The sequence below is a fragment of the Cydia fagiglandana genome, chromosome 5 (assembly GCF_963556715.1).
Source record: "Cydia fagiglandana chromosome 5, ilCydFagi1.1, whole genome shotgun sequence".
Lineage (NCBI taxonomy): Eukaryota > Metazoa > Arthropoda > Insecta > Lepidoptera > Tortricidae > Cydia > Cydia fagiglandana.
The window spans coordinates 20,906,712-20,920,455 of NC_085936.1; the positions used below are offsets into that span (position 1 = coordinate 20,906,712).

At 37.6% G+C, this 13,744-nt stretch overlaps 1 protein-coding gene across 1 annotated transcript; it reads right to left on the minus strand.

Annotated features, from left to right (window-relative positions):
- Positions 1-5,005: 5,005 nt before the first annotated feature.
- Positions 5,006-10,652, minus strand: LOC134664628 (zinc finger protein Elbow). Its single transcript, XM_063521359.1, has 2 exons — positions 10,425-10,652; positions 5,006-7,540 (listed from the first exon to the last, which is right to left on the minus strand). Exons 1-2 carry the CDS (start codon positions 10,482-10,484, stop codon positions 6,353-6,355), a joined length of 1,248 nt encoding a protein of 415 aa, XP_063377429.1. The 5' UTR covers positions 10,485-10,652; the 3' UTR covers positions 5,006-6,352.
- Positions 10,653-13,744: the final 3,092 nt, after the last annotated feature.

The window sequence follows — 13,744 nt, forward strand, 5'->3', positions numbered from 1 at the left end:
TTAAACACACTTATCTTATTTATTTTGTTATCTTTTATGTATTTGCACTCTCAATTAAATCACTGCACTTATGCTTATCTGATATTCTAAGTGGTCATAGTTACAAGGACACAAATAAATAACAAATAACAAGTAATATTTTGAAAACGTGTGTCCCGCTGACTTTCTTGTCGAAATTACAATGCTTCCATGCTCCAGCTGAATTCCCCGAAATATAATTTCTTTATCTGCGTCTCTATCGCTCGAATATGCAAGAGCTGTAGAGTGATATACTCGTATATCGAAATTTCGATTTTAGGTTTTCGCGATAGGGCCTCTAGTTTCTAACGGAAGGGAGAAGACTCGTGCCTCTGCTTTGCCCCTCATTATTCTCTTGGAGAGACTGGCTGGAGAGCTATCCGGAGAGACTGATAATTATGAAGTCCATTTGCACGAAGAACAATCTGTTGTAGGGTATTGTGCTGTGCTTTATCTGTAATGAGAACCTTGCTTTTTACAACTGTAGCACGCTTAACTCTTATCTCCAAGATATTTCGCTTCAGTTTCCCGGGTACTTAACCATAGTGATGTGGTTGTACGTAGTACTTTTCTGTTGGCATGTTGCACCTATGAGGTAGGAAACGAGTCTAACTATTACCAGCAGGTTTTAGGTACATTTGTTTGCTATCGTAGTGGACGTAGTGGAATAAAATAAATAATTATAATAGCTACTTATATTTTACGAATACTAAGAGCCACTTCCACCATTCCACTAAGTCGGAGTTAAGCGGTTAAACCGTTAACCTAGTGTCAAATTGTACTGGTAACCATGGTAACGCCAGGTTTAACCGGTTAACCCCGGGTTATTAGAATGGTGCAAGTGGGCCTAAGAGGTTTATTAATCATCAAAAATCAGTCAATAACATCACCCATTACCTATTTATTTTTACTGACTGTACGAGTAATTGCACTTCATCATGGGAATTTAAATAATCTCGTAGTAAATTATACATAGAACACGCTTTAATAATAAATTTTGCAGCAAAATAATAAACTTTATTTACAATAATAATTGTCATTGTGTTTAACGTTTTTTTCTTCACAAATGTTCTCGTGAAAATTTTTACAGGGAAATTTCCGCGGGTAATTTCTCTCTGTACATCCCTACTCAGGCATTGCAGGTTACAGGACTTTGTAGATTATCTTGAAAGAGCTTCATTAAACCTGCTACCTTATTCTCTTTAAGCGCCCGGTGTTGACTCACAGTGTCGTATTTACTTTCTCTATGAATGGTGTTGATGGTTGATAGTCTAGGTTTTTATGTGTCTTCGACGGAAGAGCTCCTATCAAGTGTTTTGAAATTATTTCTCTCTCTAGCGTTGTATCAGTACTTTCATAGTTTATAATAGGTTATTTACGGCATATCAGTAAAGTCGGAAAATTTCCAAAATTACGTAATTTCAATATTCAATAATTTTGGACTTCATGTTTTTACATGGGGATCGAAATTGTCCAATTCCAAGGGAAAGTTTCCTTAATACCTCGTGACGTCGGACTTACAAACCGGAGGTCTCAGGTTCAAATTCTGGCAGGATAAGTTTTGCGAGCTCGCCTCCACTCGATCCGCACACCGATACTTAATCCGGACGACCTGTAGGACGGTCCTGTTGGATGGCGTCCAGTCGGTCTTGTGTTGGAGGCCAAGACTCATTTTGGGTCATGGCGCCAAACTAGTAAGTAAATAAGTATAAGTTTTGCGAAATTTAAGATCGTATCAAAACAATTACAAATTGTTGAGTTAGAATAGACCTCATAGTCTCTTTTTTTACCGGCACCTTTAATTAAAGGTGTAGTAAACAAATTACTTTCTCTTTGAATCATGCGTTACTGTGTATTTTAATTTTTACTTGCAAAGAAAAAAAATAACGCGTAAGTGGCTCCTCTGATGTTGCTATTGTCCATAGGCGACGGTGACCGCTTCGCATCAGGCGACTCGTTTGCTGATTATCCTTAAAAATTCCTATCCTTCTATTGATATAGAAATAAAATGTTGCAATTTCATCATTCATGTTAAATTTCTATGAAAATATTACTTGTATAATTATACTCCTCATTCCTTCATTTCCTTTTGTTCCATTCAAGTCGGTGCAATGTTAGCTTAGACCGACTCTAGGATTGACACCACAGGGTGCGTAGCCAACGTGCCAATCGTTAACGCGCCGTAGCAAAAAGGATAGATAGTATAGAGGGGTCCTGTCATTGTAAATTTTGTAGTCACAGTAAATTTACTGCCCACACACACTAAACACGTATAAAATTATCAAAAGAATTATATATATGGATAAATGATTTTATTATTTTAATATCATTTTGATCCATGTTCATGTTAAAATTGTTAAATATGAAACGGTGTCGTCACGCCATTTAGCCGAGCAAAGGTGTGTGCGGCATCTATCCGAGAATGACTTTTTCTTGATTTCCGAGGCACGTTTTTTTCTCAGACTTTATTCATCTTATACGAAGTTGCATATGTCTTTGCTCCGTCCGTAGTAAATGAAATGAAACACAACTGTCGTACTAATTACTAATATGGAAGAGTGATAAAGCGAGATGAATACGCGCAAACGGCACTTTGGCTAGGCACCCTGAAGTATGATATTTTTAGTCATTCGTTCTAGTTACTCTGTGACTGTAATGTCAATAAAAACTAATCTTAAGAGTCTGTTCAGTCTGTTTAAATCTACGCCACACCTTCATAAGAACTTCAGAGGACACAAATCATATCGCGCGCACGTTCGTAATTAGTCTCCACTATAAATTACGGGCCATTTATCCGTCTGGCTGTCCCATACATCAACTGTGTTGACGCCTTTATACGCCGTTCCTCATAAATGTGGCGTTCTGGCGTTCAGCAGTCCAGACGAGTAAATGATAGAATGCTTATGTCAAAAAGTGCCTGGAAAATGAGAACTGGGACCAAATTTATGCTGGGTGCCTGTAGATTTGGAGTTTTATTTCGAATGATTAAATACTTCGGTCTTTATCGTTTTTAGGGTTCCCTACCCAAAGGGTAAAAACGGGACCCTAATACTAAGATTCCGCTGTCCGTCTGTTTGTCTGTCTGTCACCTGGCTGTATCTCATGAACCGTGATAGTGATAGCTAGGCAGTTGACATTTTCATATGATGTATTTCTGGTGCCGCTATAACAATAAATACTAGAAACAGAATATAATAAATACAAAGAAAAACTAGCACTCCCGCACATTATTTGTTTGTAGGGTAGAAGGTAAAAAGACTTATTTAGCTATATTATGGGGCAGTGTTACTTTATGTGACTGCTAATATAATGAAAAGCATCAATATATATTATTACTGTGTATTTATATAAGGTTCACATGAGTATTTTCATATTAGTTGCGTTTGCACACGATATAAAAATACCAAATACGGTTTTCTCTGAACCAAAGGTTTTCTACGGCAGACTATATTTATGTATTCCTTAGACGCATTTAAGATTTGGAGCCACCCATATTTTTGATGCATGCTAATAACTGTTCAAGGTTCCGAGTCACTTTTGGTATCATTGCAAATCAAATCAAATATGTAGGTACCGCGGTCAGTACGAAATAAAATCTGATAACTCAAGTTATCAAGGAAATTGAATGAATGAAATTAATTTAAGTAACTGTACCTACTGCAGTGGGGCCAACGACGGCGCAACAGTAACGCAGCCGCAGTTGACACCTGAACGTCATTATTTTGTAAGACCTTAGGTATCCGTCTAAAGTTAAGTATAACTTCAACTAAATCACCTCCAACTCTAAAACAGGTGTTACTATATCACCATTAACATTCGCAACCATCTCGATAACCATATTTCCGCCGTACAGTCAACGCCATAAATCCCCAGCCTTCAGATTATTGAATTAATAAGATGTTGAAACAGCCATAGCGCGAAAGTTAATTGCTCGCCTCTGATTTATAACCCGCATTTACATTATTTATACGTGAAAATATGAATATTCCAACCCAGTTCCCAGACTTGCTTTAAAACGCGTAATTAACAATTTATCATTGTGATAATAAAATAACGATTGTATTAATTAAATACTTTAACAGGATATAGTTATCTCAAGTGTGGTGTAATGGCCAGTTTATAGTGGGCAAGTCTAATTATTAGCTTCACGGGACGTTAATTTCTTATGATAATGTCTTAACTGTTGTGTGGTTAGAATTATTACGTCAGTTGCTGTTAAAGTTAAACACCTAACGCCAACAAAAGTTCTGTAGTTCAAAAGTATTTGTCACCGTCTAATTGTTCTACATGTAGAGAAATATAATTATGTTTTTGATAAGTTATTAGAGACAGGTAGATACTTTTGGAGCGTAGTTTTGGATCTAGGTATTACTTTTGATTCTGACTGTACCACGGACAGCATTTATGTCATGTATTGCTAACGAGATTTAGAATTAGTGTAGGTACTGTTTTCATACCGATGGCAAGTCCTTCATCAAGTTAGACTAAGAGACAAAAAGTTTATTCAAGGTAAATTGTACTTGACCAAAAAGTTTCTGTACTTTAGGGCCCCCCCACATCTGGCGTCTTTCGAGCGTTCGGCGTCTACAATTCTATGGCCGACGTCGACGCAACGTCGACGCAGCGTCGACGCAACTGCGCAGCGACGTCATTTTCCATAGCGCTGGACCGACGCCGACGCTCGAAAGACGCCAGATGTGGGGTGGGGGGGCCCTAAGACCCAAATATTTTTTTGTGCTTTTGTATTTGGAACTTTCTTTTATTTCTATAAGAGTTTATAACTCGAATTTAATTTGTACCTGTACAATTACGCGGGGACGTACGAGGAGGTGACGTTCTGATTGATACATTGGCGGTATCAACGCTAATACGACAGTAACGTCGCAAGAGTAATGTAAATGCAGTCGCCATCCGAATTTCACCTTTTTGTACATAGTAAAAATAACTTTTAATTTTGATTTAGGTTATATTATAAATTAAAAACATATTTGAAATTAAATATTTACGTATATTTTCTTCGCTTTATGTACTTTAACAACAAATTATGTTTAACATTGCGATTTCGGCATACACATTATTCGGTTGATATCAGATCAGTCATAACATCAAATCTTTCCAAGAATAACCTTAATAAATTCGCATCATTTTGACATCTTTAATGTAGTTATTATTTAATGGTGCACTCAAATGGGTTCCATATTCAAGTTGATGTTAAATCTGATACGAAATTATGAAAGGTATACAAAGACCATAATTGCATCACAAGACAGAATAGCAGTAGAATCGTTTCCTACGTCAAGTGACTATCTCGTAACTTTTAACGTTAATGTAAATTTATGAAGTAACGTGTTGAGATTCTGTTATTAAGATCTTATCGGTTTAACAAGTTGGATATTTAAAGTGAAAATGAATATAAAATAAGATCGTTAAGGTAATCTTAATGAAGACGCTACGCTACGCGCCGGTACTACGCTTTATAATACAAGATATGTGCCTCATTGTCACCAAATAATACGGAACACGTTTCCTTTCGACATCCAATCATATCCATCGATCAAAAAGTATGTGTCATGGAATATATCACAATCAGATCTGGTTGTAACCAACCTAACCGTAGTTTACTAAGTAAGAATTTGCTGGTATTAAACGCTCGACTATTCTTATGGAATTTTTGCCGCATTATCAATTTCCAGTGGCGCAAATTGTCCTTTGTGTCGATGGATCTGATTAAACGTGTAATGGATACATACTCTTGTATTCAAAATACCCGAACGATTACCTGTTTCATTACAACATTGAGACAGGGATTCGTTTGTGTATTCTTAACAAGAAGAACTTTAATAATACAAACACAAATTAACAATTCTAATTTGCAACAACTTATTGAAAAAAAAACTATTTAAATTACATCTATAGATTTGGTACATAAAAATTTTGTTAGTCTAACTAGAAAATAAACGCTTGCGCGATTCAAAGCTTTAATTGGCCATACATAGGGCATACCTGACCAAAATGCTCCAGGGCAATCCTTCACGTTATGCAATAACACTGAACCAATATTTAAAGCATTAGCGTCGAGAGTCAAACTAATAGGTATGCCCGACTATGTACAGCATGATTTACAGATGAGCTCTCACAATAATCAGTGCACTATAACATACATTACGAGTAGAGATCACAGCTGCGCGGCCCTCGCGGGCTTCGTCGATGATATGAGCCGACTAGAACCTCGGAACACTACGATATATTTACACGCTCCTCGGTTGCGAATGTCCTTTTGGCTTGGGCGTTAGCGGTCGGCGCCCCCTTTCTTATGTTGGAGCGCCGCCGCACCTCACGGGTGCAGCGGCCGCGGCCCGAACAGCGGGTATGACGGGAAGTAGGCGGCCAGCGATGGATGCGGGGGCAGCGAGAACAGCGGCGGCGATGACACCATGTGCGACGGCTTGCTGTACGGGTGGAACCGCGGCGTGAGCGGCGACAGCGGCGGAGTCGGGTACGTCCGCTGCAGTAACGGGTGCGTCGCGCTGAGCATCGACAGACTTGGACTCGATTCACCGCTGGCAGTGTGCGAACGTAAATGCTGCAGGAGCTCCTCGGACGTCGAGAACCGCTTCCCACAGTAAGCTGAATCTCCGGCCATCCAGCTACAGACAAAAGGCAGCTGAGATGCAGCCGCCAAAGCAGCCAGCTGAGCGTGCGCATAGGCCGCAGCCGCGGGGTGACTAGTCGGTAACGGGAACGGAGTCTTTGCGTGGTCGCATTGCGTGCACCCAGCCGGGCATACCGCAGACTTGAGCAAATGCGAACTCAACGAACAACCCGTGCAGTACGGATCTCTGCATACTCCAAGATCTCCTCCCGGCGCTTTCATTCTCGCATACGCTAGGTACGGGTTCAACCCGCTTTTCAGAGCATGATGCTGCGCTGCCATAAGACTGCTCGTCATTAAATCCATATGTAAAGGAAACCCTGTGGGTGGCAAGCCTCCTAGAAAAGCTGATGATGTGACAGGTACGCTCGGTTTGAAGCTTGAAGGTTCTTTGGTGTCAGCACTGGACGATAGACTGGTTGGCGTGAAGGGTAACTTGGATGTGGATGAATTACTAGCAGAGTCTGATTTGGTTGGGTTCGGAGAGCCGTGTAGAGGACTCGACCGTTCGTCTGATTTTTCTGACGGCGTTTTGTGATGAACGGGCGGCGAGGTTCTCTGAGAGGATGAGCTCTGGTTGCTCCCGCAGCGCGCTTGCACAGGGGTGGTTGACGCGCTACCTTTGGAGGAAGGCGTCTTGGAGTGAGCATTTACGGATGACGCTCTGTCCTCCGGCGTTCTAGTCTTTTCTCTCGCAGTGAGGCACGACTCGTAAGGCTTAAAGCTGGGCTTGTTATCCATATGCGGTTTGTCTTCATATTTCTTGCTGGCCTTTTCCGCAGCGGAGATAAGCTTGGGGTTCGGCGTGTCAGCGCCGATGGCGCTGCAGGTTTGCGCGAGGAGCGCCAGCGGGCTCTTTTTCGCGTCGAGCTGCAACAAAAGGAGAAGCCATCAGTTTATGAAATGAAACGTCCGGGTCGAGGTTGCGAGTGACGGGCGCACAAAGGGACCGCGGGGCGCCGAGGGCGGTGGGAGGGGTGGGGGAGTCCAATCACGCGGCCGACGCGCCATTATCCGCGCGTCTGGCAGCCGTCGGCTCCGCTTGACATTTCACTCGGCTCCCGCATGATGTAATCTCGCTGTGAAAAGGGCAATTTGTGCCGGTGAATTTGCGGCGCGCCCGGACTCGCGCGTTGTCACGTCTATTGTCACGGGACGCACTATTATTTCGAGAGAGTATTGGGGTGTTTTTGCGGTTGTTGTGTCAACATTTTAGTGCGATTGTGGAGGGTGACGTGGGACTAATTGGATTCTTAGCAGAGTTTAATAGATTCGTGATGTTATGTTACTTTAATTAATGACTATGGTATAACATCATTATCTTTAATATGCTAAACAAAATGCAAATGCGCTAACGATAAGCGCTTAAAATGTGTAATATATATAATGAATTTACCCAACAGAACGGTAGTAGGTAAATTAAATAAACATATATGGTTAATGTAAACATTGCATTTGCATATAATTTTAATTCAATTTAATTTATATCGTAAAGATAATGTTTTTGCCTAAAACATTCATAGCAATCATTTTAGTTTAGCCTCATTGCAGGCGCTGCATCAGATCCATTCATGAAAACCGCCTTAAATTGAACCATGGTATAATTGACTCAATGCCCACACATAACGCGAATGTTTCTACCATAACAAAGCCGTGCATAATCTCGACCATTAATCATGAATGCCTATTCGCGGAATGAAGCAAAGCCTTCGCGAATTGCGTTAAAACGGAACAAAATATTCTCAATTTTCCCACGTTTACGCGAAACTGTGAAATTCACCGCGAATCTTTCTCGATTAAGTTATGATTTTGTACGCTTGTCTACGAAAATAATGAGTTTTCGCCGTTTTGTTTTTGAATTTGTCTCGTGTTAGAAGCATAAAGTTTATGAATAACAGCCGACAGAATGAGATTACATGCTTTCCGGTGTTTCAAAAATATTGTTTTGGCCAGAACTAAATATAAATACGAGTAACTGTAAAATAACAATGTACATATAAGTATGTATGTAGTTAGTCATTCAAAATTGTAATATTGTCATTGTGCTAAAAAGATTTTCGGTACATCTTTTTTTTTCTATTTGAAATAAAACGAAATTCGTACAAACTTTCGATACGTACATCATTTATTGACGATTTTGATTACAAAATTTCATAAAATGTATATATTTTTTATATTGTTATTAAAAGAAATTAGTTTTTGTTTATCTTCCTGTTACGATTTTTAACTAAGTATGTCTGATTTAGCATTGACAAGATAGAGATAAATTTATACCGCATAATCTAAAAATAACAATATTAAGGTCCATTTAATATTTCATCTGTGATATCTATTACCTACAGCTTTTTTGAAAGTTAAGTATAGTAGTAAGTAGTTAAGCTAAAAGTTAAACATGATCCAAATTTAATAAGTTATTGTTGTTTTATTTACTTACATTTTCTTGTTTTAATTATTTTTAAAGTAAATAAAGAAAAACAAAATATTTTTGGTATGTTTTATTTAAACGTGTGTAGCTAAAATTACAAACTTAAGCGGAAACTTTACTTCAAAGATAAGAATAAACTTAACGGAGAAGAAATGAAAATAAGATGCTACCCATAATTAAATGATTATTCGTTCTCTATTAACTGAATACTGTTTTTATTTAATTTGCTCGTCCCTATTTTTATTTTTATTCGTTTAGTGATTTTTGTATTATTTTGATTGTTGACTAGCTATTGATTTATCTGATAGGTGGCAGCTGATAATACGAGTAGCTCTGAGGAGATTTATAACAGAAATCTTGTGTTATGTTTATGGCTGATCACTTATTTATGAAATGACGATAAACAGATGGGGGATGGAGAACAAACAAAGCGAAATATAACTACATAAGTACACAAACCGTTTATAAGGTCCAATATTGGTACAGTGTGCTTTGTTCACGCGAGTATCGGTCATAAGACTCATTCATCGAAACTTTTGATGTCGTTATGTATACATGGTTTTGACTGTACTTATTAAAAAGCCAATTGCAGAATCGAAATTAGATGTTAACAAGTGATTTCATTTCCAGAACTTACATAGTTGGTATTTTTTTAAGAATTGTACTTAACTTTCTAGGAATATGCCCGGTAGTCTTATTCTATTAACCGCAGTAGTTATTTCAGATTGCATGTCCATTGATTCATTGCTTCGGTCGTTAATACGTTCCTGTGCCCATTACGGTCTATTATCCATTCTTTTTATAATTAGGTATCCAGTTTTACGACTCTGTTTACATTGCAATTACAACAATGAGTAATATTCTAGTTAGAATTATTGTATATGTCGGTAGTAAAGAAAGACAGGTTATTAAAGTCATTGTAAGGAGAAGTTATTGTAGCATTAATGTCCTGTTTCGCGATTTGTTTGTTTACGAGTAATTTACGAGATTGTATATCAAATTTGGAAACTTGAACAAAGAACGCGACTTTATGATACGTTTTTTCCTGCGTTTAATGTTTTGTTATTGTTTATTCAGAGTTATTTTTGATTAAATGTTTCATGCGTCTTTGTTCTTGTATATCATCTTCAATAAGTTAAGTAAATTTAAGATTGTAAATTGAAACTAACCTACTTAATATTTTTTTCTAGATCTAAAGTTAAATATTTTATTCCTAGAAATCAGAACTAAGTTTTCTAAAAGCTCCTAGTTTTCTAGCTTTCGGCTAGTCTGTGGCCATGAGTAAGCCCATTTATAATAAAAAAAAAAAAAGCTCTTAATGAAACTTACCGTGGTAGGTAAAGGCGACAGATAATCCGGCCGTAAGTACTGATTGCTTGACGTGAGCATGTTGCCCCACAATCCGTTAGTTTCCAGCTTAAAAGATTAATCACACACAACACTTCACTTCACTAATCCGTCATATCCGTTCACAATTAACACGTGCGTCTCGTTCGGCGGTCGGCAGCGGACTGAGCGCTTGGCCCCCCCTTCCCTGACACCTTGTCACTCGTCGCCGCGCCATTTTTGCATTCTGTGTACTTTGCGGGAGCTTTGCCGTCTTATCCCCACCGCTGTTTGACACCCCGCTGGTCGCCCCGTCCCGCTCGCGCTTGTGAAAATTTTATAAGTCGTTTTCCCTCGTTTTGATGAAAGGATTATATAAAATATGCAACGCAGTCAAAGGCTAGTGACGACAGAGATGCATCGCGGGGAAATTGAATGGGGTATAAGCGGCGCGGTAATAATTTAGTTTTGAGCGGTTTGAGTTGCGGTTTAGCGCGGCTTTTTATTTGTTTTTTCAGTAAAATAATTTCGTACAGCGAGATTTGAAGATAGTATTAAATTTGCCAAGCTTATCCAAACTTTAACTCAACTTAACTTTATTTCTTGATGGATGAAATTGTATGTAGATTGTATTTTATTGTTTTCGAATTAAATGCTTATTTATTTCTTAAATTTTAAGTACTTATGTATTTATTATTATTCAAAAATAATAATGTCAAAAAATCTTAACTTAATTTAGGGTTGTCAAGATGTTTTCATTAAATCAATATCAAGATGAGATTAAAAAAATATATATTTGATTTTTAAAGTTCGAATTGACTTCAGAGGAAGCAAGTTACATTATGAAATATGAGGTAGCGCTTATTTTTGTCTACAGTAATAGTTTTTTTTAATAATGATTTTCAATATCTAAATTATCTAATGACAAGCAAACCTAAACTCTTCTATTACAAAATAAATACCCAGATTAGTCAATAAAATGGCTTAGCTTTGCGTATGGCAGGTAATAAGCAAACCGTACCCACATTTAGGACCACCGGGCGCGTTTTAAAAAACGCACTTCACCACTTCCATTATTGACGGACCTGACTCATCGCAATTTCTGTAATCTAACAATAGGGACTGTAAACAGTAATGATTCTTCAATTTTTGTTTGTAAAAATGCTTAACGAGGGTTCAACTTTAAAAAAAGAAGTGACTTAACTGACTTGTTATTTTTACGAATTAAGCTCTTTTGAAAATCTTATGGATGATTGTAAAATTTTCGGGTGGTCTTTGTTCTATTTTTGACGCGATTTATATTAGGGTTTTGTGTTTTTTAAGAATTCTCACATTTAAATTGGTAGTTTAAGGATAATCTTGGATTAAAATAAGTTTTTTGCAGACTTACTACCTACTCGTGATGTTGTACTTAAGTACTTACTATGAAATGCATTTCAAAATTTTAAAGTTATTAATACCCAACGTGCTTTTTAAGGTGGACTTTGAGATCTATGATTAATTTAAGTACGCATAATTTTTTTTACTGATATAATTCTACATTTATAATACGGATACGCATTAATGATTGAAAACTAGTTGTTTTCATACATGTACAAGAGCTCTGATTTATTATTTGCGAGGTCAAAGTTTGGATCTACCAACGGATAGATTCCATTTAGCGCAACTCGTCGAGAGATGGCGCTAGTAGTATCAATGAACGATGTATTTTGATATTTCTACTATTCACAGTATTGCGGCGTACTTATGAAATTCTATCATTGTTTAGTTACTTAATCATTGTATGCGTCTACATACGTTTCGTGTTTATGATATCACCAACAAAGGAAAAGGATGATAAATATTATGATAATAGTAAGCCTGCATTTAACGAAAGCAGAATTACTTCTAAAGTTAATTATCCACTCATTTGCTTTTAGTAGCTATAGCTTCCGATCTTTGCTCTTATTACCGGGCAATAGAGTTCAAGTGGTTAAAACTCAATACACACATCATCGTGATTTTCAGGCAGGTAAATTCTATAAATTAAGTGGAAAGCGTTGCTATAAAATATACCCTTAACCTGTAACCTAACTCTCTAAAACTATAACTCCCCAGGGAGTTATAGCTTATTTTACAATCTATAACTCTCGCGGGAACAATACCTTTGCCCTTTAGTACACCTGCATGAAATAAGATTTTTTTCGAGCAAGTGTGATGAAAATAGTTTTACGAAAAGGGATAGACAGACTCTAACCCTCTTATTCATAAACGCGCTACAAACCTCATTTAGCTAGTAATCGTAATATAAAGTTTAATAATCGTTTGTCTTTATCTGTCATTTCGACTTATGTATTTGTAAGAAAGGGATAAAACATAATTTAACTAAATCAGTCCTGTAAAAGTTTTATGAATAAGGGGGCAATTGAATACTTTACAAAGCAATCACAGTGTGGTAGGTACTCGTACTTTTGACGCACAGACAAAACATCCTTTAGACTGAGCATAGTGGCGCTACCCCCTCTGCCACGCATACGGTAATTTTACTCCATGTTCGAGTCGAAAGTGTCTTTGTGTGACGTCCGTGTCTTTGAACGGACCAATCACGGCACGGGACTTCGCTCACCTCATCCCGCGCACCCCCGCATTTTCGGCATCATCGGTTGCATGAAATAATTGCTCTAAACTCGGTCTTAGGATTCTTAGTCTATGCCTTTACGTGTACTGTTGTAGCTTACTTACTTATTATAAATCGACCAGCCTAACCATACTGAATCAATCTTTTCCAGCCTCGATGTGTTTTGATAGCACCCCGACAAACAATGAGTCGACAGTTCGCGGCTATGTAACCCATTAGGTACGAGGGTCGCACTGAAAGATTCGGGAATGGGACACTTAGAAATAACATAATAGAAAGAGGCATATAATTTATAAAAATGTAACTCTTTATAAAACTTTTAAGGTATATTCCATTTGGTTGTCATTTGTATTTAAGAATTACTGGCAATTTGAAAATTGTATGTCGAACATTATTTGAATTTTTGACCAAGTGATTTTTCGAATCATATTTTTAAACGGTTCTCAATATGCCCTCATCGAACAAATAAAAGTTACAAAGGGCTTCTGTTATTTTTTTATGAACTAGATTTCATCGTACGTTCGTTTGCAGTTAAAATTAAATATGAAAGTCACTTTCATTTTATCCCATGGGTGATCTTAAAGAAGCATGTCATTCCAAAGCGACGTCAAAAATTAAAATCGCATTTGTGCTGTTAATTAAAAAGACTGCCAAAAAAGTTGCATATCGGCAGATTTCGACATTCCTAAATATTCATATGACAACA

Bases quoted from the DNA above. Each gene is read 5' to 3' on its own strand.
- LOC134664628 (XM_063521359.1), bottom strand. From the start codon at position 10,484: ATGCTCACGTCAAGCAATCAGTACTTACGGCCGGATTATCTGTCGCCT. The intron at 7,541-10,424 runs GTAAGTTTCATT...CTTTTGTTGCAG, and splicing joins TGTCGCCTTTACCTACCACG to CTCGACGCGAAAAAGAGCCC.